Source organism: Oryza sativa, chromosome 4, assembly GCF_034140825.1.
Source record: "Oryza sativa Japonica Group chromosome 4, ASM3414082v1".
Lineage (NCBI taxonomy): Eukaryota > Viridiplantae > Streptophyta > Magnoliopsida > Poales > Poaceae > Oryza > Oryza sativa.
The window spans coordinates 796,083-818,712 of record NC_089038.1 but is presented as its reverse complement, the minus strand read 5'-3'; the positions used below and the strand labels follow the sequence as shown (position 1 = coordinate 818,712).

Genomic DNA, 22,630 nt, shown 5'->3' with positions numbered 1-22,630 from the left:
AAGTTCTCACCAGGCTCCTGTTGAACCAAAGAGCAACCTCAATGTTCTCCCAGAAGATGTCGCTCCACTCTTTGCGATGGACGATATGTTCATCGAATACTGCTCAACGGACCCACTTGGAGATTTGCAATAATCTCGGTGCGTCCCACTTGGAGATGAAGCTGCTCTTATCTCAGTGTGCTTGAAACAGTATATTGATATCCTATAAGTTTGCCAAACAGTATTGGTTGTAATAAGTAGATAAGTACGAACTCCCTTATATTGTAAAGTTGTATGGCTTGCTAGTCATTAGAGTATGTACTTTTAACATATGTAAACGTCATACTATGTATTTGATGTTTTAATTATTGTATGTATGTATATATATTGGATAAAGAATTCTTAATCAAGCAATTCTTCTTTCATTATAGATGTCTAAGGATATCGCTCCGATTGGAGAGGAATTATGTCTTGTGGACAGTGGTACCACAAACTCTATACTTAGGGAGATCAAATATTTTCAAACTCTCAAAAAGAGAGAAGGCAAAGTTTTGACTATCGCTGGGCGCGATACTGTGATAGTTGGCTCCGGACGAGCAATTATTACACTCCCAATGGGTACACAAATTATAATCGAGGATGCTTTATTGTATCCTGATTCAACCCGTACCCTACTAAGTTATAGAGATATCCATCAAAATGGGTTTCACATTGAAACCCATATGGATAATCGAGAAGAATTTCTTCTCTTAACCAAACAAAACGGATATGGCAAATGCATTTGCGAGAAAATTCCATCTCTCAAATCGGGATTGTACTATACATACATTAAACCCATTGCACATGTTGCGTATAAAGTAATTTTTCAAAATGTTGATGCATTCCACACTTGGCATGATCGACTTGGGCACCCCGGTATCGGGATGATGAGAAAAATTATTGGCAACTCTATTGGTCATCATTTGATCACTGACAAATTTTCCAAATCCTCTGATTTTGTATGCACTGCATGTGCTACTGGGAAACTGATTTTGAGACCATCTTATCTCAAAATCAGAGCCGAACCACTTAAATTCCTTGAACGCATTCAAGGAGATAAATGTGGCCCTATTGTGCCAAGATATGGACCGTTCAGGTACTTTATGGTTTTGATTGACGCATCTACTAGATGGTCTCATGTGTGTCTTCTATCGACACGAAACCATGCCTTTGCCAAATTAATGTCTCAAATTATAAGGCTGAAGGCAAATTACCCTGAACATAGGATTCAATCAATCCGTATAGACAACGCTGCCGAATTTACATCTCATGCTTTCGATGATTATTGTATGGCATTGGGAATTCAGGTTCAGCACTCTGTTCCATATGTCCACACACAAAATGGTTTGTCTGAATCATTGATCAAAAGAATTAAGCTTATTGCTCGACCATTATTGATGAATTGCAAATTACCTTCGTCGTGTTAGGGTCATGCAGTTCTGCACGCTGCTGACCTTGTCCAACTACGACCAACTGCATATCATGAAACTTCCCCAATGCAGTTAGTACGTGGAAATCCTCCAAGTATTTCCCATTTGCGTAAGTTCGGTTGTGCTGTATACATATCGATCTCACCACCACAGCGTACAGCTATGGGCCCACACAGGAAAGTGGGGATCTATGTGGGATTCAAATCTCCGTCGATCATAAAGTATTTAGAACCCTTAACAGGTGATCTATTTACTGCCCGGTTCGCTGACTCTATCTTTGATGAGGAACATTTCCCGGCATTAGGGGGAGACTTCAAGTACCAGAAAGAATGCCAGGAAATTGATTGGGATGCCCAGGGTATTCCAGCCTCAGACCCACGTACTACTGAAACTGAACTTCAAGTTCAGAAAATTATACATTTGCAAAGACTTGCAAATAACCTGCCAGATGCATTTACCAATTATAAAGGTGTGACTAAATCTTTCATTCCCGCTCAGAATGCGCCAGAAAGAGTGGAGGTACCAAATAAAACTACTCAACTTCCACTCACTAAAAAGAGAGGAAGAAGTATGGCCATGTAACATTCTGAAAATGTGTCATTTTCTAATCTTGCATCATGCTGATTCTTATGTTCTTAATAACCTTCTAAACCTAGGAAAATATAATTAGAGGGAGCTCCTAAAACTAACTCGCATAAAACCTCTCTGGTATTTAATCCCTTTTGTGTTTTTCATTTAAAAACATATTTGGTATTTCTTGTTGAAATTCTATTTTCAAATATTAAACCTTCTTTCGACTAAAACTCTTTTATTCAAATTTAGTTTAAAAACCATTTTTATTATTATGAATTATGGTCCAAGAAATCCTCCAATTTTTGTCCTTGAACCTAGACCAAAGTAATTCCAATCTCATTGGAATTAATTGTTAGCCCATCCTTTGATCTTAAACCCATCCTTTGATTCTCGATCCAAATATCCAAATTCCTCCTTTTGATCTAGCCACCAATTTAATTTCTGTGGCTTGATTTCCTCTTCGGCACAAGAATTGTATTATTGCAATATTGTGAATAATTGCTCTTGTGCTAAGAAAATTCCAATTTATATTCTTCACTCAACTTCCCCTTTTAGCCACAAATATACATAACACCAATTTTAGAGTTCAAATCCTATTTATTGCCTTCAACTAATTCCCTTCTATATTCCCAAAAATATTTTGAGGAATATTATTAATTTCCATTCCTATTTGAGTGCTTCCAAATAAATTCCCTCAAACTCCACCTCTAAATATTGCACTCAAATAAATTAGGAAATCTCTTTTGTGAATTCTTTCCAAATTCAAATTCTTTGCAAAACCTAGTTATCCAAATCAAGTATTCAAATTAGGCTTCTTTCTTTTTGTCATCGGGCCGAAACTCCATTCTTTCTTCCTTTTTGGCCCAATCCCTTTTCTTTTATCTTCTATTTTCCTCCTCCTTCTTGAGCTGCCGGCCCAGCTAAGCCGAGCCGGCCCAAACCAGCCCACACCCCAACCGAGCCGCCCCCTCCTCCCGTGCACGGCTCACGCCGCCGCCAACTCCTCTTCCTTCGCCGCTAAGGAAACGAAGCCGGCCGCCGTAGTTCGAATCTTCACGCCATTGTCGCCCGTGCACTTCTCGATCTCCTCCACAACCGCCTTTCACCACCGCCTCTCTCCCCTATAAATAGCCGGCCATCCCTCCCCTTCTCTACATACAATCAGAGCTCCATCTCTCTCTCTTTCTCTCCCATGTCCGGCCATGGCCGCCACCACCCGATCTCCCTCACCGGAGCTTCGCAAGCCAAACCATCGCGCCATCGAGTTCGCCTCGACGAGGTGATTCCATTTTTCCTGTTTCCCCCTTCTCCCCCACCCCATAGCAACCACCACCGCCACCTCTCTTTGCCGCCGAAGATAAGCTCTTCTACTCGCCGTTCCAGCCATCTCCCTCACTCTCTCCGCCAGCCACCGCCCACCCCAGGTGCGTCGTGCTCGGGAACATGTGTGGCCGCCGACGTCGCCGCCTTTCGTCCACCGGAGAGCCGGCGCCCACTCTCTCCCTCTCCTGTGTAGCCGGCAAGAAAAAGAAGAAGAGAGGAAGAAGATGACGGGAGAAAGAAGAAGGAGAAGAAAAAGAAAAAGAAAGACTGACAGGTGGGCCCCTGCACAGTGACTTTTCTCATTTTCTAGATTTAATTCAAATCCTATTCTTTAGAAGCACATATCTCCTAAACCGTAGATCCGATTCTAGTGAAACTTGGACCTAAATTCATCTAAATTCAACTCTTCATTTTGATATCAAATTTGCTATTTTAAGATTTTATTTGAATTTCCTTAATTTATTCAAATGCCATTTGAATAAATATTTGATTTAATCTTATAATTGAATTTACAATTTAAACTTATATTTGCTTTTCAAATATTTTCTTTTATTTCCAAAATGCCCGTTAGCCACTAAAAAGCCGCCGGTTGGAACTTTACGCCTTCCATGGGGACGTTTGCGCGGTCTACGGACCTCAACGTCGGACCGTTGGTTGTAAAGCCCGGCAAAAACCAAACCTAAGGTCGAAGTGCTGCTCCTGGCACCCCACGCCTTGATGCGTACAGCGGTCGGAGCTTCACTATCCCCTCGACCTCCATTGCACGCCGCACAGTTAGCTCTTGAGCTCTGTGTGATCCTAGCCGCTCTGCCGCCACTCACGGTTGTCGGAGTAACACTTCCGCCCCACTAAACTTGCACCCACCTCCTATTCTTCTAGCCGATATGTTGTCTATCGACACGGCTAGAAATGATACCAAACCTAGTCGTCATGCTGTCCAACTCTAGCGACGACTAGCAAACACCCAAAACCCTAGCCGATATTTATCCTACCTCGATATCGGCCTAAACAACTAAACCTTAGCCACTATTCTATCAAAGCCAACCTTAACCCATATTAGCCACATGCCTATTTAACCATATCAACTATCCAGTATATTTCCTATCGTCCAAACCACGAGAGCCTCCACATAAAATATAGAGCCTAGCCGAGATACTGTCCTACTCCACAGTCGACTCCCATATAACTAAACCCTAGCTATTATACTACCAAAACCTACCACTAGCAAATACTAGCCCCATAATCCCTATACCCTATAAAAGAGATAGGTTATACCTTAAACCCTAGCCCTCTTAGTCGTTTATCGTTTTCTTATTATTTTATGGCTTTTATTGAATTTGGTTCTTCCTCTTTCTCAGTAAAGACTATTGTCTTTTGGATGGCAACCTATGGTATTTCGAGAATCGTATAATCAGGTTGCCTATCTTGGATTTATTTGCGTTGGAGCAAGGCAAGTTATTATTCCTCCCCTTGAGCATAATTATCCTATATTCTATATCTCTATTCTATGCATTAGCCATTCATGATTTTGAATGCATAATCTGAACATATAGCAAACCAGTTATATGCTAGCTTTTGCTTAGCCCTGCCTAGTTAGATTGCATAAAACATAATGAACTTAGATTGGGACAGTACGCAAGATTTGGTTGATTTCCGGGTGGCTAGTACTGTCTCGGTCGATATAAGTTTACCAAGTACTTATGTCAAACGAACGAGTACGACCGCAGCTTCTAGAATGGGGACAGACCTAGATATTATGTTAATTAACAATGTGGTACCTCTGTACAGTGGTTCTTATATAAGTCCTCGCGAAGGAGGCAAATATATGCCGCGAAGGGCAAATGTGATATTTACCGAGGCGCAGGTAAATATCTTGATTATCGCGCGATGTGTGTGTGAATTTATGAAAACCTGGTTGAGATGAAATGGGGTCTCTCATCCAGTTCTCTCTAAAAACCCCGGGAACGCCAGAACTCCTCTCGCTGCTGATAACGTTACATTCAGAGCGCATGGGGACTAGAGTTCATGGAACAGGTGCCACAATTGTTAATAACCTAATACTGGGCCATGACTAAGCTAATGATTATTGGCAAGTCGTGGACTGCGGGTAAAGCGTACATCTACTGCAGTATGAATGTGCTCACGGATTGAGCATCGGGACTCATATGGTACTTTGGTTAGAAATATAATTCAAGATTTTCTTAAATACTGTTGCATATCAAGCATTTCAGGATTTCTACCTCTTTATTCTCAGCTTTCTGCAAGTAAACCTAGCTCTACACAGATATTACCATTTCATATATTCATTATTGGTTAATATAATAGCTTGCTGAGTACGTTGTACTCACCCTTGCTTCAACCCCTCTTTTTCAGAGTTTAATTGGAGTTTTTGCCGAAGCTGGGAGTTCAATCACATAAGTTAGTTCCCTTTAAACCTAATCTTCAAGTCTAGTGTAGTTAGATGGTTTAATTCTATAGTAAAACGGCAGAGTTGAGTCATCGTATAGCCTCTGCTGTAATAGTTAGCCACAAACTTGTAAATGTCCTATTATTTTATATAAAGATATCTCCTTTGGAGTCTTTACCAAATGTATGCGATGAAGATCCAGATTGTTGAACCTGTATCAATCTACTGATCCAGGGCTTGATACAGTTAAACATGTCGGTTTCCGAATCGTTAGTTTTGGGAGCCGACAGGCCACTCAGCGAGAAACAATTGCTAATAAGCAAAGAAAGACGGTAAATGCAAACCAACCTTTAGTTGGTACACACCGAATTGATACTATATATCAAGCAGATCGTGATAGTCTGCAACCTAGCTCAGTGGTGCACAATGCTAAGACTAGGAATTCGGAAGACCATAGACATATTGTTTCAGGAGATCATGGTGAGTCTGTAAGGGTTGATGAAATTGCCATCAACTACTCTGAAACTGGAGAATCTTTTGATAGAAGAGCTACAATTGTCGACACTAATTTTTTTGAACAAATTGCTGATTGCCTCCAAGTTGATCCAGAACCTAGGTCTATAAAAGAGTGCCAAAAGCGCTCTGACTGGAACAAATGGAAGGACGCAATTGACACAGAATTGGCCTCGCTTTACAAAAGAGATGTATTCTCGGCTGTAATGCCTACTCCTCGTGGTATCTTTCCTGGGGGATACAAATGGGTTTTCGTCCGGAAACAGAATGAAAACAATGAGGTGGTGAGATATAAAGCAAGGCTTGTAGCACAAGGTTTTACGCAAAAACCTGGCGTTGATTTCAACGAAACTTACTCTCCAGTTATGAGTGGTATAACTTTCCGATATTTAATATCATTGGCAGTACAAAATCGTCTATTTATGCAGTTGATGGACGTAGTGACAGCATATCTTTATGGGTCACTTGATTCTGATATTTACATGAAGGTTCCTGATGGAACGATATCCCGAATCAGAAGGTAAATCGTAACATGTATTGTGTTAAGTTGCAGAAGTCACTTTATGGCTTAAAACAATCGGGCAGGATGTGGTACAACTGATTAAGTGAATTCCTTTCCCTAAAGGGATACACTAAAAATGATGATTGCCCGTGCGTCTTTATCAAAAAGTCCCCCACAGGATTTTGTATTATCTCGGTATATGTCGATGATCTTAACATCATTGGCAATACACAAGATATTAATGAAGCACGTCATCATTTAAAGACGGAATTTGAGATGAAGGATTTGGGTCAAACCAAATTTTGCTTAGGTCTACAACTTGAGCATTTACCTTCTGGAATCCTTGTGCACCATAGTGCATATACCCATAAAATTTTGGAGAAATTCAATATGGACAAGTCGTATCCTTCCAAAACCCCTATGGTGGTTCGATCTCTAGACGTGAAGAAAGATCCATTTAGACCAAAGGAAGATGGTGAGGATGTACTTGGACCTGATTTCCCATACCTTAGTGCTATTGGCGCACTTATGTATCTTGCAAATAGTACGAGACCAGATATTGCTTTCTCGGTAAATCTATTAGCGAGATACAGCGCTGCTCCTACCAAACGCCATTGGACTGGAGTTAAGAATGTCTTCCAATATCTTAATGGCACAAGAGATCTAGGACTTTTCTTTAAAAAGGACCAGGATCCTACTTTAATTGGGTATACTGATGCTGGCTATCTATCTGATCCCCACAATGCCATATCACAAACAGGATTCGTATTTTTACAAGGTGGAACTGCTATTTCAAGGAAGTCTTCTAAACAGACTCTGGTAGCCACTTCCACAAATCATTCTGAAATAATTGCATTATACGAGGCATCACGTGAATGTGTATGGCTTCGCAGAATGGTTAACCACATATTAACATCTTGTGGTATTGGTTCATTATAATCACCTACCATTATCTATGAAGATAATGCCGCTTGTGTTGTTCAGATGGAAACTGGTTATATTAAGAGCAACATCACAAAGCATATTGCTCCTAAATTTTTTTATCCTCATGAGCTTCAGCAACATGGAGAGATAAACATCTTGCAAACTAAGTCATGTGATAATCTTGCTGATTTATTCACAAAATCTTTACCATACTCCACATTCTTTAAATGTGTCGAGGGAATTGGTATGAGACGACTTAAAAATTTGCAGGATTCAGGGGGAGTACCTCTCTCTGGAAAATAACCTATTTTCGTCATATTATACTCTTTTTCCTTTGTATGAGTTTTACCCTTTAGGTTTTCTCATCCAAAGTTTTTAACGAGGTAATATCAACATAAGTTATATGTCTTATCATTTGGCTTTTCCTCATTGGGGTTTTTACTAAATGATAACTGTAGATAATATACTATTTTGGATCATACTATGAGCTTTACTCATAAGAGATCTAACAATAGTCAATAATATATCACGGTTCTCTCCTTATTTTTCCCACTGGGTTTTCGAGGAGTTTTACGTGATGTATTTAATATACTAACTATAATTATTTCTAAGATTATCTTTACAGATATCTGGAACAATAAATGAGCAATGATCAAAGCTGGATTCGATCAAGGGGGAGTGTTATGAAATATTTGGGTGATCTCATCCATATATTTGGATAGAGCAGCAACCAATTCAGGGACATGACGGTTGGTTGTGCCCCACACCTCTTCTCGCCTCACGGCGATTCTAGCAACAGATGCGATGGTTCCCAAACCATCGCGTCTTCGGTTGCCGCCTCTCTCCCTCCTATATATTGTAACACTGTTATCAATAAAGGATCCGCTCATTCATTCCCTTAATCTCTCGCTCTCGCTCAATCTCTCTCGCTACAATCAATCTTATTTACAATACCTCCAAAGCACGAATTACCTCCAAATAATTCCCGCCAATCTAAAAAGTTTCATACCAAATATTTAATGGTACAGAAGTTAACTGAAATTTTTTGACGGTACAAATTTAAAATAGGATAATTCATAGTTGTAGAAAACCATCTTTTCTTTAATAAAGAATACAGTCTCATTCTACAGCACAATTTGCCTCCAAATAATTTCCACCAATCTAAAAACTTTTCCCACCAAATAGGTAGAAAAGAAAATATAATTTTTTTTTGATACGATAATTCGTAGTCAAAACCATTTTTCTTTTTTAAAAGAATACAGTCTCAGTTTTTTTTTTCAGGGGAGTCTCAATTTGCCTCCAAATAATTCCCGCGGATCTAAAAATTCTCCCACCAAAATATTACCGCCAAGGCGCCAAAATGGAATCTCAGCTGTAACAAATCTGCTAATATCTCTCCAATTCTCCCTCACCTACAAATCTCTCTCCACTTTGACCACTTTCTCAAATCGGAATGACTGTAGATACAATTTGGTTCCCCTTACGCACGGAGAAGTCCGCCTTGGAGAGGCTGGATGGGTACCAGCTTCGTCTCCGGAAAAACGAGGAGGACCTTCGCCATAAAGATGACAAACGACGTGTTGTAGCGAACGCCCTAAAGAAGACGAACGCGGAGAACAAAACTCTCACGGGCGAAGTCAAGTCTCTTCGCGCGGAGCTTGAGACGGCGAACAAGCGGGATACCGAATGGGAGCGTCAACTTGCTGCGGCCGAGGAGAAGATCAAGTCTCTTGAGGCTCGTCTTGTCCCGGCCGAAGCTGTTGCTTCGACCATGGCACCGGCAGCGGAGTCCGCCAAGCAAGCCTACTACACTCTTAGGCTGGCCCTCAACGATCTTGGCGCGCGCGCGAAGGGTGCCCCGGGAGATGACGGGATGGCTTTCGACTTTTCTGAGTGGACGCAAGAGGGGGCCGGCTCAGTTGTCGAAGTGGCTAGCGCCTATGGGGACTGCTGCGCGCGTGTTTTGGTGGGTTTCGTGCTCAGCTTGCTTCACGAGCATGGTTGCGGCCATGTGGAAAACTTCTCCGAGCTCGTGAATGGGACTGGCCCGAAAACTCCCAGGTCTCCGGAGCGGCTTTAAGGGCCTTCTGAAAGGGCTTTTGGGAGGATGGCGGCAAGGACTGTGCGAAGACCCGCCTACGCGAGCAACTTGAGAAGATGGCGAAGGCCAAAGACACCACTACCGCCAACGTAGGCGAAGACCCCGGGCCGTCGGATCCCGCTACTGAGCATGGGGGCGAGGAAGATGAAGGCCGAGACCACCCTGAGGTGTGAGGCCCTTCGCCCTCGTATGACTTTCTTTTTTTTTCTTTTGTTGGTAGCCCTGCTGTGTATGTAGGCTTTTTGCATGTTCGGCTTTTAGCCGTTTTCGCCTTGTAGCTCTTATGACTTTTCGTTAATGGAAAAATTAGTGTTTCGCCAACCTTATTATCCTGTTGGACAGTGGTATTGATTTCATCCGAACTTTTTCCTTTTGCACTTGTTCTTTTGTGCTTTATTAGTAGGCTTGTGGCCGGAAAGTATGCGTTCGGCCCCCCACTGGTAATTGGCGAAACGATAACGAGAAGTTTGTTGCGGCGAAAAGTTTGCCGAAGATTAGGCGTCCTTTTCGGCTCGTTTACTGCGAGATGATAATAAACGGCAACAGCTAGAAGGTTCTGAAAGTTGCCGGCTGGATGTGGACGCACCCCGGGCGAACCCTAGAGGACTACGATTGTGCCCATGTAGAACACCGGGAGGAAATGGTTCGCTTTTGGTGAAACCATCAGAGGACCGATCGTCAGGAAATGATCGCCCAGCGTCGTTATGGTCTAGTTTGTGTTTCGCCCCCTTCCCCCTTAGGGTTGTGTATGACATTAGTAGTGATGACGAGCCATGTTCGCCGAATCATTCCTTAGGGAGTGGGGATTGCTTTGGGGGCGAAGATGTAATTTATTTGTGAGGTAGGCTGTGAAGCTGTTGCTTTCTTTGCTTGTACCATGTTGTATGGCTTGTACTCTTCGATTATTTTTTCGAAGTTTAATAAAGATGTGTGTTATTTCCTTTTCGCTATTTTTCGCATTGTCACCTTTCATGCTTTCGTTAGGTTGGAACATGTCGGCCCCTTTGCGTATATTAGCGAAATAGGTCTGCTGACTTTTTAGCTTTCGTCTTCCGTTTTCGATCGGTGGTGTCCCGCGCCGAAAGAAGCGCTTGTGTTTTCACATAGATCGAGTATAACGGTGTTCGGTTAGTTATTTCCCAAAACAAGCTGTCGCGGTCTCAATGTTCGGCGAGAAATTCTTCGGCCGATTCGTTTCGGCCCCCTGGCGTTTTCGCTGATCAGGCGTTTGCCTTGGGGTTTTTCAACGAATTATCATTCACACAAGTAAAAAGGCGAAAGACACAAAGATTTTATACTGGTTCAGGCCTCCAGGGTGGATAATAGCCTTACATCCAGTTTTTTTTCTTTTTTCATTTTCCTCTATTTTTTTGCATTTTTGTGCCTAAGGGCTTACATAGTGCCGAAAGGCTTACATAACAATATGTATATTTTTACAAGTTGGCGATTTGGGTGCCACCCATTCTAGACATAGAAACGCTTAAGGGAAGCAGCGTTCCAGGAATGGTTGAACTCTTCGCCTTCCAGCGTCGCTAGGTGAAAGGAGCCTGTCCTGGACCTGTACTTGATGAGGTATGGCCCTTCCCACTTCAATTCAAGCTTCCCGACCGCCACCGGGTTCGCCTTCTTCCTTAGGACGAGATGACCAGGCAATAGCTCTGTCGGTCGAACTTTTTTGTTATAAGTTGCCGAAGTGCTTGTGGCGTATTTGCGCATGTGTTCCAGTGCTTCGACTCTCACCCTTTCAAGGAGTTCGAGTGACACCTCGCGCCCATCTTCACCTCCAGAGAATATTACCCTTGGGGAGTTAGCCCCTAGCTCAGTTGGGGTCATTGCTTCATCGCCATAGAGAAGCATGAACGGGCTGAACTTGGTTGGCCTTGTGGGGGTCGTTTGAAGGGCACAGAGAACAGATAGCATTTCGTCTGGCCGTTTACCCTTCGCCGCCCCCTCAAGCCTTTTCTTTAGCGCCTCAAGGATTTTGCCATCTGAGCGTTTGGACGCCCCATTTGACTGTGGGTGTGCGACCGAAGCGAACCTGATTTCCAGATTTAGCCCTTCGCACATTTCTCTGAACTTATCAGAGTCGAATTGCTTGCCGTTGTCAGCGATGAATTCTTTTGGCACTCCGAAACGGCAAACAATGTTCTTCCACACGAACTTCTGTACAGCTACCGAAATGATCGCACTGAGTGGTTCGGCTTCGATACAACGGGAGAAGTATTCGATGGCCATAATTGCGAACTTGTACCCATTTCGCGCCACTGGGGATGGGCCGATGATGTCTAACCCCCATCTGGCGAAAGGCCAGACTGGTGCTATAGGTTGCAGCTCATACTGAGGTGCCGTTTGGCTTCAGCCATGCCGCTGGCAACTTTCGCACTTCTTGGCTTGCTCGACACAAACTTTCAGCACGGTGGGCCAATACACTCCCTGGCAGAACACTTTGGAGGCAACCGTTCTTGCGGCTTGATGTGCACCGCACAGCCCCTGGTGTATCTCTTTCGCCATTTCCTCTGCTTCGGCGAAGGAGATGCAGTGAAGTAAGGGTTGGAGCACCCTGGAGCGATACAGCTGGCTGGAGACCAGCTTGTATTTTGTGGCTCTGAGCTGTAAGCGCTTCGCTTCTGCTTCATCCTCCGGGAGCCAGCCGTTCTTGAGGTACTTGACAAACGGTGTTCGCCAATCCTCTGGATCTTCGCCCAGTTCTGCCTGGTCGATTGCCATGATGTCCAGGCTTTCTGTGGGCACACTTGGTGCGTACAAGACTTCAAAAAAGATGCTTGGTGAATGCGGGCCTCCACAGGCGGCAGATTTCGCCAGGGTATCTGCTTCCTCATTCTGACCTCTAGGTAAGTGTTCGACCGTTATACCGGCGAAGCACTTTTCCATAGATCGAACAGCCTCTAGATACCTTTTCATTCCTTCTTCTTTTGTCTCAAAGGATTTGTCAACATGACTTGCCACCAGTTTGGAGTCTGTTCGGATAAGCAAGCGCCGAACCCCCAACTCTTTCGCCTTTCTTAGGCCCAACAGTACAGCTTCGTATTCGATCGTGTTGTTGGTCGTGTCGAACTGCAGCCTTGCAGCATACCAAATCGGCACGCCCCTTGGCAAAGTGAGTACCGCCGCGGCGCCCGCCCCCTTGTGTGACCACGAGCCGTCAGAGTACATTACCCAAGGCTGTTCAACGGGCTCGGGTTCAGGGGAGAATGCAGGTGTCCATTCGGCCACGAAGTCAACTAGGACTTGAGACTTGATGGCACTGCGGGCGACAAAATGTAGGTCGAAGGGAGATAGCTCCGCCGCCCACTTGCTGAGTCAGCCAGTAATTTCCTTGCCCCGTAGCACTTCGCCCAAAGGGTACTGCGACGGCACAGTGACTTTGTGGGCCTGAAAGTAGTGCTTAAGCTTGCACGAAGCCATTACTAGGGCGTAAGCAAGCTTTTCTATTTCGATGTATCTTGTCTTCGCCCCTTGCAAAGCTTCAGAGACAAAATACACTGGTTTCTGGCCTGACTCTATCTCTTGGACAAGAGCTGCACTGACCGCCACCAGCGAGGCTACTAGATAGAGCAGCAGTTCGCTTCCCGGTGCTGAGCTGACCAAGGCGGGTGGGCTTTGCAGATACTGCTTTAGCTCGTCGAACGCTGCTTGGCATTCGGGTGTCCAGCTAAACTTTCCCGCACCCCGGAGGGTCTTGAAGAAGGGCAAACCTCTTTCGGCTGCCTTTGAGAGGAATCAACTGAGTGCCGCAATTCGGCCCGCGAGCTTTTGTACTTTGCGTACGCTCGACGAAGGCTTCATTTGCTGAATGGAATTGATTTTCTCGGGGTTCGCCTTGATACCCCTTTCAGAAACAAGAAAACCCAACAACTAGCCCGCGTGAACACCAAAAGCACACTTCTCAGGGTTTAGTTTCACACCGGCCGCGCGCAAGTTGTCGAAGGTCTCCTGTAAATCGGACGCATGGTCGAAAGCCTTGCGGCTTTTCACGACGATATCGTGGACATAGGCCTCCACATTTCGCCCCAACTGCTTGTAAAGGACCTTGTACACCAGCCTAGTGAATGTTGCTCCGGCGTTCCTCAGATCGAAAGGCATCCTGAGGTGGCAGAAAGTGCTGAACGGCGTGATGAAGGCTGTCTTGGGGATGTCGGCCGGATTCATATGAATCTGATGATAGCTGGAGTATGCATCCAAAAAGCTCATGAGTTCGCAGCCAGCCGTCGAATCAACAAGCTGGTCGATCCGCGGTAGGGGAAAGTTGTCTTTAGGGCAGACCTTGTTTAGGTCTGTGAAATCAACACACATGCGCCATTTGCCGTTCAACTTTCTCACCAAAACCGGGTTCGCCAACCACTCTGGGTGGTCGATCTCCTGGATCACCCCAGCCTTGAGCAGCTTCTGTACTTCGGCCTTTGCTGCCTCTTGGCGATCGGCCGACATCTTGCGTAGCTTCTGTTTGCTTGGCTTGGCCTCCGGCTTGACCGCCAAATGATGCATGATGAGGTCCGTAGAAACACCTCCCACTTCGTCGGGGCTCCAGGCGAAGATGTCAATGTTTTTCTTGAGAACCTCTAGGATGTTTTCAGCTTCCCTTTCGCCCATGTCACCCCCAAGTGAAACGAATCTTGTGGGATCGGCATCATCGACCTTCACCTTGATCACCTTGCCGTGCGGGGTGGGCTTCGGCGTGTGCCTTGCACGGTCATGCGGTTTGGCCTCAACATTGTGAATTGCTCTATTGATTGCGGCCAAATTGCCTTATAACGCAGCCGAAGACTGAGACCCCTTGACCACGATCATGCCTGTCAGACTAGGCATCTTGAGCTTGAGGTAGTTGTGGTGGGAGACGGCTTCGAACTTGTTCAAGGTTGCACAGCCGAAGATGGCGTTGTAGCTGTAAGGGATGTCGACGACATCGAACAGTATTTGCTTTTCGCGCCTGTTCTCTTCCATGCCGAAAGCTACCATCAGCTGTACTTGGCCTAGGACTAGAACTGCTTCGCCGCCAAAACCACGAAGCGAGGCTGGCGCTTGGGTGAGGGCTAGGGTTGGCAACCCCATCTTGGCATATGCTTCGGCGAAGATGACATCGGCCGAACTCCCTCCGTCGACCAGGATTCACCGGACTTCGAAGCCAGCTACCTCGGCCGAGATCACTAGGGGGTCTTGATGTGGGAACAGCACTCCTTCGGCATCTTCTGGCCCGAAAGATATTTGCTGACTCAAGTACCTCAGAGTCCCTTTGCCTGCCGAAGCGATGTTGTGCACCATTCGCAGCTGCAACTTCTTCTGTCGCTTTGATGGCTGAGTTGGCATCTTCGCAGGATGCGCATGACGGTGTGAGGAAAGCTGGAAAGGGGAGAGGAGGACGCGCGTAAGGAGCGCGTGCGGAGGGGAGAGGGTCTGCAACGATTCTGAGGCGTTGCATCGGATGATTCTGGACCGTCGGATTTGATGAATGAGGTTTGTATAAGAGTGTAGTTGGTGAATTATAGGGTAGATTGCACTTAGTGGGGATGGCTTGTACAGGCATAGGATGCCGGCCCAGTGAAAAGGCCATAATGTTGACAGCACCTGGGCCACTGAATCGAGGCCTGAGATGGGAGGCGTTGTAATGGGCTTAGAAGTAAAGCTGTCCACGGATTCCAGCAAAGCGCTTCAGTGAGCCACCGCGTCGTCGCGACGCCACGCCGCGCACCGGCTCAGGGACTAGGGCACGCGCCGCGGGGGAGTTGGCCGGCAATCCCAACCCACCCCAAAACGGAGGTGAAATTTAGCCGGAGCGGTCGAGCCGCCGCGGCCTCGTCGGCGTGGAGAGACGAGGACACCGCGCGCGGCGCGTTGGGTTAGGATTTGGATCCGCGGGTTCCTCTGCGCATAAATTTCGCGCGGCGCGGCGGGTTAGGATTTGGATCCGCGCCTCGCCTGCCACGAGACAATCGGTTGCATCTGCTACTGCATCCTGTTTCTTGCAACCAGGTACGCTTTGCCCGCAATTCCTTGTGTTTGTGTAGCAAATTTGTTGTACATGTAGTTCATACAGAAAAGGGGACGAATGCTTGCAAATTGCAACCTCTAGTTAGGGTAACAATGGGATGTGTTCTTCCTGATACCACTCACTCGCTAACCTGTAATCATGAACAAACTGGACACTAGATTACACGAGATTGTTTTAGCCCTGTATTTCTCCTACTACATTCACCAATTGTCTGAATTTCTGCAAAGCTCATACTCAAACTCTGCTGGGTAAAAACATTAGTTTATTACTTGTATTAATTAGTCCATCAACCAAGAGGGGACAACTTACTATCCAGACGAATCACATCATTAGCGAACTCTATGATATCTACGGCTCATCAGATAGGGGCCTTATTTCATCAGAATCAATAAAAGTTTCACGCATCCGCTAGAGTTTGATGCTACCGAATGGTTAGTAGATTGGCTGTGAAATCTATGGGTAACTGAATCAGGCGAATACTGTAGGCTGTCCTTCAGCAGATGGGAATCTTCCTTTAGAGAAGCATTCTTGTTTATCTTTTCCGCTGGACATTCCCTGTTCTTGATACAATGCAGGACCTCCACTACCTCCTTGATTGATGACCTGTTATCTGTGTCCATCTGCAAGCACTGAAAGGCCAGCTCGGCCACCAGATAGCATCCTCTTTGTTTCACTGTCAGTCTCACAACCGATCTCTGGGTCAACCAACTCAACTTCATGGTTCTGAATTCTGTTGAGAGCCATGTTAGCCAAGTTAATGTCACTGTGGCTCCTGGACATGTCCACAGCTGGTTTTGAGGAAATTAGCTCTATCAACACAACACCAAAGCTGTAGACATCACTCTTATCGGTTAGCTTGTAGCACTGGTGGTACACTGGGTCAACATACCCTGGTGTGCCCTGTGGAACAGTTGAGACATGGGTGACTTCAAACGGGAACAGGCGTGATAGTCCAAAGTCCGCAACTTTTACATGGAAGTTGTTGTCTAGCAATATGTTTTTGGTCTTGACATCACGGTGTATGATTTCAACTGCATGAAGGTATGCCAGTGCCTCAGCCGTTTCTATGGCAATTGTCATTCTTACAGGCCATGTGAGGCCTCGTTCTCCTGCACGGGGTCCATGAAGATGGTCTGCAACTGTTCCGTTTGGGATGTACTCATAGACCACGAGAAGGTCACGGCTAGAACGAGACGTGCAGCCATATAGGGTAACAATATTCTGGTGCAGTAGGCGGGACAAGATGTCTACCTCATTTAGGAATTGCTCTACTCGTCTGTAGTTGTTCTTGTAAAGGCGTTTCACTGCAACTACTCTCCCATCCCGGAGCTTTCCTGAATGACAGAAAGGAAGAATTGGAATTGCTAAGTTAATAGGAGAAGTTATCTATTATGGAATAAAGTTGAACGGAGCTCCTGTCGCATGCAATTAGGCATGCTAATGAGAAGTGATTAGATGGGAAATTTATTAACCACAAGGGAGTTGTGCAAATATATTCTCCTACCTTTGTAAACAGTTCCAAAACCACCATCACCAAGTTCCCTTGTGGCGCTAAATCCAGCAGTAGCCTCTTCAAGTTCCTCGTAAGTGAAGATATGGGGAGAACCACCCAACTCAAGGTATTTGCTGTATGATTGCATTGAAGATGAACTACGCATGAGATCTTTCAAATCTCGGGTTTGTTTCTCTTCTTGCGCTTGTGCCAATCAAAAATGAAGATGCATATAATAAACAATGTTCCTCCACCTGCTCCAACTCCTGCCAATAACAAATAGACAACATTAGCAATTTATTTATGCCGATCAGATCTGAAACATTTTATCTTCCTAATTTTAGTTTTAATGGTTGGGGAAGACCCTGAAACAAGAATGAAGGGACAAGAAGGGCACTTGAGGTTGGTATTTACCTATTGCAATTTTCTTTAGATTGCTTCTTGCACCTGCAGAAGACAAACTTTTAGTAGCCTGCACTTAATATCATGAACAAATAGAATAATCATTCAAAATATAGTAGTGACAATTCGCCAACTTTGGTATATAGATGAGAACTTAATCTCCCTCACAAGTCATAACACTCAGAAAGTATATTAGATAGTCCGGTGATCTTCATTACTTCAAACAAGACAATCAAATGAACACACTGATTAAGGCTTAGAAAATGAAAGGGTATTTATTGTCAATCAGATGAACAATTTCGTCAGTCTGCAATCAGCAGGACAAAAACAAGAACAGGGTATTGGTATGGCATCTTTATCAGACAGTGTAGTTGAATGCTTCTAACTACACGTTACACGTTTGACTAGGAGTACATAAGATGCCAATGTCTCCATCAGTGAAATAATTGTTTGAGGAACTAACAACAAAAAACCACAGGAACTTGAAGCAAAGACTCATAATTCAAAACACAATATCAATATCCACTCTGTTCCGAACACTGCTATGACCATGGCGGGGTTTAGTTTCTTTTCTTGATAGCCAACTCTACGTCACGTGCAATATTATAGCAGTTTATCTAGTGGACATTAAGCCGCAGATTAGCATGGAAATATTCTTATATGACAGAATGATGCCTCGTTCATTTTTTAAAAAAAAAGCTATCTACAAGATGGGCACTTTGGATGCATTGAATCCGTTAGTAGGGTCTGCGCAGCATGTTCAGGAAACTCTATTTAATACAAATCGACTGGGTAAGTTTACCGTGATATTTTGATTTCACAAACTCACCACACTTCTCAGGGTGCAGCCCGTCGGTGCAATTGCAGGCGAATCGCAGGCCGTCGCCATATGTGCATTGCCCTCCGCTTGCTACGCATTTGGGGCAATCACCTGATGCCCCCGCCCAATCCAGGAGAAAACCACTCATGCTGGCAACGTAACCATCTCTACTCCCATTGGGATGCTCAAGGATCGGCACCATCTCTACTCTACGTTTGATATGACAAATCACATCATATAGAAAGTATTTAGTATGGATTTATCATGAAATCATGTTTGTTAGAGAAATCTAATTTTTATTTTATTTTTACTGTGCAGATAGAAGTGGGGTTTGTGTGGATATGAAGGAATAAATGGCCATCTTAAGAGAATTTGGAACGATAGAGGGCATGGAAAACCTGCTACCTGAAGATGTGCTCAGCAACATCATCCACCGTCTTGCACCACGCTACCTTGCCATATCCCGCTGCGTCTGCAAGACCTGGTGTACCATCATCGAGGCCCACAACCTGCTGCATGTGGACCTCCTCCCACGGCCGTTGTGTGGAATCTTCATTAACTTTAATGAGTTAAGCATGTCAGAGTTCTTCTCCCGCCCCTCAAAAGGCCCAACGGTATCTGGCAACTTTGACTATTTGCCTTGCAGCTCCTGCATTATAGACCACTGCAATGGGCTTCTCTTGTTTCACAAGTATGTGGTTAACCCAGCCACACGACAGTCGGCGCCACTGCCCCCATGCCCATATATGGTCGTAGAGCACATTTTCCACAGGGAGTACCTTGTCTTCGACCCCACGTTGTCACCGCATTTTGAGGTATTCATGATCCCTGAGATCCGACGATCCAATGTGTGGTATAACATGTTGAATTCAGATGACAAGTTAGACCCTGCAATAGAGGAATTAGAATGGCCACCGTCGCCTTGCATCCTGCATGTGTTCTCATCAAGGACAAAGGTGTGGGAGGAGAGGTCATTTGTTCGAGAAGGGGAGGCTGCAGGGAATGTTTCTGACATGCGGTTGGATCACCCATATGTTCCAGACACTTCTGTTTATGTTCCAGACACTTCTGTTTATTGCCGGGGAGTACTTTATGTATATTGCCAAAACAAGTATGTTATGAGGTAAATACTCACTTCATTGGCATTATCATTCATCTTTGTACCTAGTAATGAAACGAAAATTCAATTGTCGTTTATTAATATTTCTCAAATATTTGATTCTTGTAGAATATCATTATCCAATGGGAAATATCAAGTAATCAAGCCACCTTCAGATTGTGAGGGGATGGCATACACAAATCTTTATTTGGGAAAATCAATGAAAGGGGTGTACTGTGCTGTGCGTCACTTGGCATCCCGTTTTTTGATCTATATTCTTGATGAATCGAGTGACAGAATGGAGTGGGTATGCAAGGATTCGTGTAGTATTCAGCCATGTCAAATAATTGACGGGCCTGGACCCTGGACTTTACAAGATATTAACAATCAGGAGCGGGGATTTGAGTATGAAGACGGTAACAATGAGGCAGTGGTAGAGGACAGGTTTGAATGGGACTCAGACAATGATAATGTTATTGAGACCAACAGCAGGGGATCTGGTGGTTATATTAATTTTCTTGTTGACACTACAAGGAGGGGCAGATATAACTCTGGTGGTTATATTGATTTTCTTGGATTTCACCCTTACAAGGAGGTTATCTTCTTGAGTGATTCGTTGAGAAGAGGATTGGCCTACCACTTAAATAGCTCAAAGATTCAAGACTTGGGCAGCCTCCGTCCAACAAATTATGGAACAGAGGTGGGCATTCAGCCATTTATACAAAAGTTTTTTCCATACTCACCTTGGATGGGACGGTTTCCAGAAGACAATTAATTTCATCTGGAAGATTACGATGTATTGCATATGAAGCATTGGTGCTCAGGACAAGCTGTGAGGTGCAACTTGAGAGTTCGTACCAGCTGAGTTTCTCAAGTTGTTCATTCTATCCAGTAAGAAATTATTTGATGTTAGACTACAGGACATGGGACCTGTCTGCTGTTACTGTTGCATGAGCTCCTGCCATTTTCTGCTTCCGTATGCTTGCTACAATGGAAGTTTAGATGTTACAAATCAACAATTATGGTCAGTCTCATGAAGAAGAACGTCCCATTCATGATGGGCGATAAGTCCCATACTCAATGTTGGAGGCATGCCATGAAGCCCTTCGGCCGGACCTGCCGAAACCATAGTACCATCAAGGATTCAAGCCAAAGCCGTCAAGACCACTTGGGCGAAACCCTATGGCGAAAGCCATAAGCGAAGGTGGCGAAGACTGTAAAGCCGTCAAGACCAGTTGGGCGAAGCCCTATGGCGAAAGCCATAAGCGAAGATGGAAAGCCGCGTCGGTACCCCGCAAGTAAAGGCTTCTCGGGCGAAGGCATCTCGGGCGAAGGGCGTATGACGAACCACAAAGACTTTGCCATGACGAGTTCGGCATCAAGGAGGCCCAACAGGCGGCCCCCGACCTTTAAGGCCCCTTCGCCAAGAGGCCCATATATGCAAATGACACTGCGTACCCATGTAAATGTCCCTTTTATAAGGGCAACCATGTAAAATCCCCTGTAAACCTAAACCTAGAAGGTGTAAGCCTGTGCTAAGGCTATAAATAGACCCACAGGGCCATGTAGTGGGGGGATCCCAAAAATTTTATCAATCAATACATTTATTGCTTTTCCAACACTGTTGAGTAACCACGTCCTTCGACGTGACGCAGTTGTCCATTCGACAACAGTTGGCGCCGTCCGTGGGGAACCCAGACCAAAAGGGTGAAATGGGAGCCCCTTCGCCACGCCATGCCCTTCGCCACAATACCAAAAAGGTATGGCGTCAAGGGCTGGGGGCGAAAAGGTTTCGCCACATCCACACCCTTCGCCACAGTACCAATAAGGTACGGCATCGGGCTAAGGGTGTAAATTAGTTAAGTCCCAGCAGGGGGGCTTCGAAGCCAACCTAGTCTCTGGACACCTTTCACCATCCCCAAGCCCTTCGCCAAAATACCAATGAAGTACGGCGTCAAGGGCTGGGGGTGAAAAGGTTTCGTCGCACCCATGCCCTTCGCCACAGTACCAATAAGATACGGCGTCAAGGGCTGGGGGTGAAAATTAGTTAAGTCCAAGCTGGGGGGCTTCGAAGCCAACCTAGCCTCTGGACACCTTTCGCCACCCCCAAGCCTTCGCCAAAATACCAATGAGGTACGGCGCCAAGGGCTGGGGGCGAAAATGAGTTAAGTTCAGAGGCGAAAATGTGGGCCGCGAAGCCAACCAAGCCTCTGGACACCTTTCGCCACACCCACACCCTTCGCCACAGTACCAATAAGGTACGGCGTCAAGGGCTGGAGGCGAAAATTAGTTAAGTCCAAGCTGGGGGGCTTCGAAGCCAACCTAGCCTCTGGACACATTTCGCCATACCCACACCCTTCGCCATAACACCAATGAGGTATGGCCTCAACGGCTGGGTGCAAAAATGAGTTAAGTCTAGAGGCAAAAATGGGGGCCGCGAAGCCAACCTAGCCTCTGGACACCTTTCGCCACAACACCAATGAGGTACGGCGCCAAGGACTGGGGGCGAAAATAAGTTAAGTCTAGAGGCGAAAATGGGGGCCGCAAAGCCAACCAAGCCTCTGGACACCTTTCGCCACACCCACACCCTTCGTCACAACACGAATGAGGTACGACGCCTAGGGCTGGGGCGAAAATGAGTTAAGTCCAGAGGCGAAAATGGGCCGCGAAGCCAACCTAGCCTCTGGACACCTTTCGCCACACCCACACCCTTCACCACAACACCAATGAGGTACGGCGTCAAGGGCTGGGGGCGAAAATAAGTTAAGTCCAGAGGCGAAAATGGGGGCCGCGAAGCCAACCAAGCCTCTGGACACCTTTCGTCACACCCACACCCTTCGCCACAATACCAATAAGGTACGGCGTCTAGGGCTGGGGGCGAAAATGAGTTAAGTCCAGAGGCGAAAATGGGGGCCACGAAGCCAACCAAGCCTCTGGACACCTTTCGCCACACCCACACCCTTCGCCACAATACCAGTGAGGTACGGCGCCAAGGGCTGGGGCGAAAATAAGTTAAGTC

The 22,630-nt window shown here is 45.5% G+C and overlaps 3 protein-coding genes and 1 pseudogene across 12 annotated transcripts; 2 read left to right on the top strand and 2 right to left on the bottom strand.

The window, feature by feature from the left end:
- Positions 1 to 9,143: 9,143 nt before the first annotated feature.
- On the top strand, positions 9,144 to 9,770 carry LOC136356036 (uncharacterized). The gene has a single exon (XM_066309424.1). The coding sequence runs from the start codon at positions 9,144 to 9,146 to the stop codon at positions 9,768 to 9,770; it is 627 nt and encodes a 208-aa protein (XP_066165521.1).
- A 2,376-nt stretch (positions 9,771 to 12,146) lies between these two features.
- Positions 12,147 to 12,518, bottom strand: LOC136356035 (uncharacterized). The gene has a single exon (XM_066309423.1). It carries the CDS (start codon positions 12,516 to 12,518, stop codon positions 12,147 to 12,149), a length of 372 nt encoding a protein of 123 aa, XP_066165520.1.
- A 2,937-nt stretch (positions 12,519 to 15,455) lies between these two features.
- On the top strand, positions 15,456 to 21,230 carry LOC4334939 (uncharacterized). 10 transcript variants are annotated; one of them, XM_066309926.1, is made up of 5 exons: positions 15,456 to 15,779; positions 17,635 to 17,692; positions 18,534 to 18,669; positions 18,831 to 19,635; positions 19,741 to 21,230. In XM_066309926.1, the coding sequence occupies exons 4-5, from the start codon at positions 18,866 to 18,868 to the stop codon at positions 20,384 to 20,386; spliced, it is 1,416 nt and encodes a 471-aa protein (XP_066166023.1). In that variant the 5' UTR covers positions 15,456 to 15,779; positions 17,635 to 17,692; positions 18,534 to 18,669; positions 18,831 to 18,865; the 3' UTR covers positions 20,387 to 21,230. The 10 variants fall into 10 exon arrangements, with proteins under 10 accessions (XP_066166023.1, XP_025880671.1, XP_066166019.1 ...); XM_026024886.2 differs by lacking the exon at positions 17,635 to 17,692 and having other exon boundaries at positions 18,560 to 18,669; XM_066309922.1 differs by lacking the exon at positions 17,635 to 17,692.
- LOC9266671 (LEAF RUST 10 DISEASE-RESISTANCE LOCUS RECEPTOR-LIKE PROTEIN KINASE-like 1.1) lies at positions 16,141 to 17,456 on the bottom strand (annotated as a pseudogene).
- Positions 21,231 to 22,630: the final 1,400 nt, after the last annotated feature.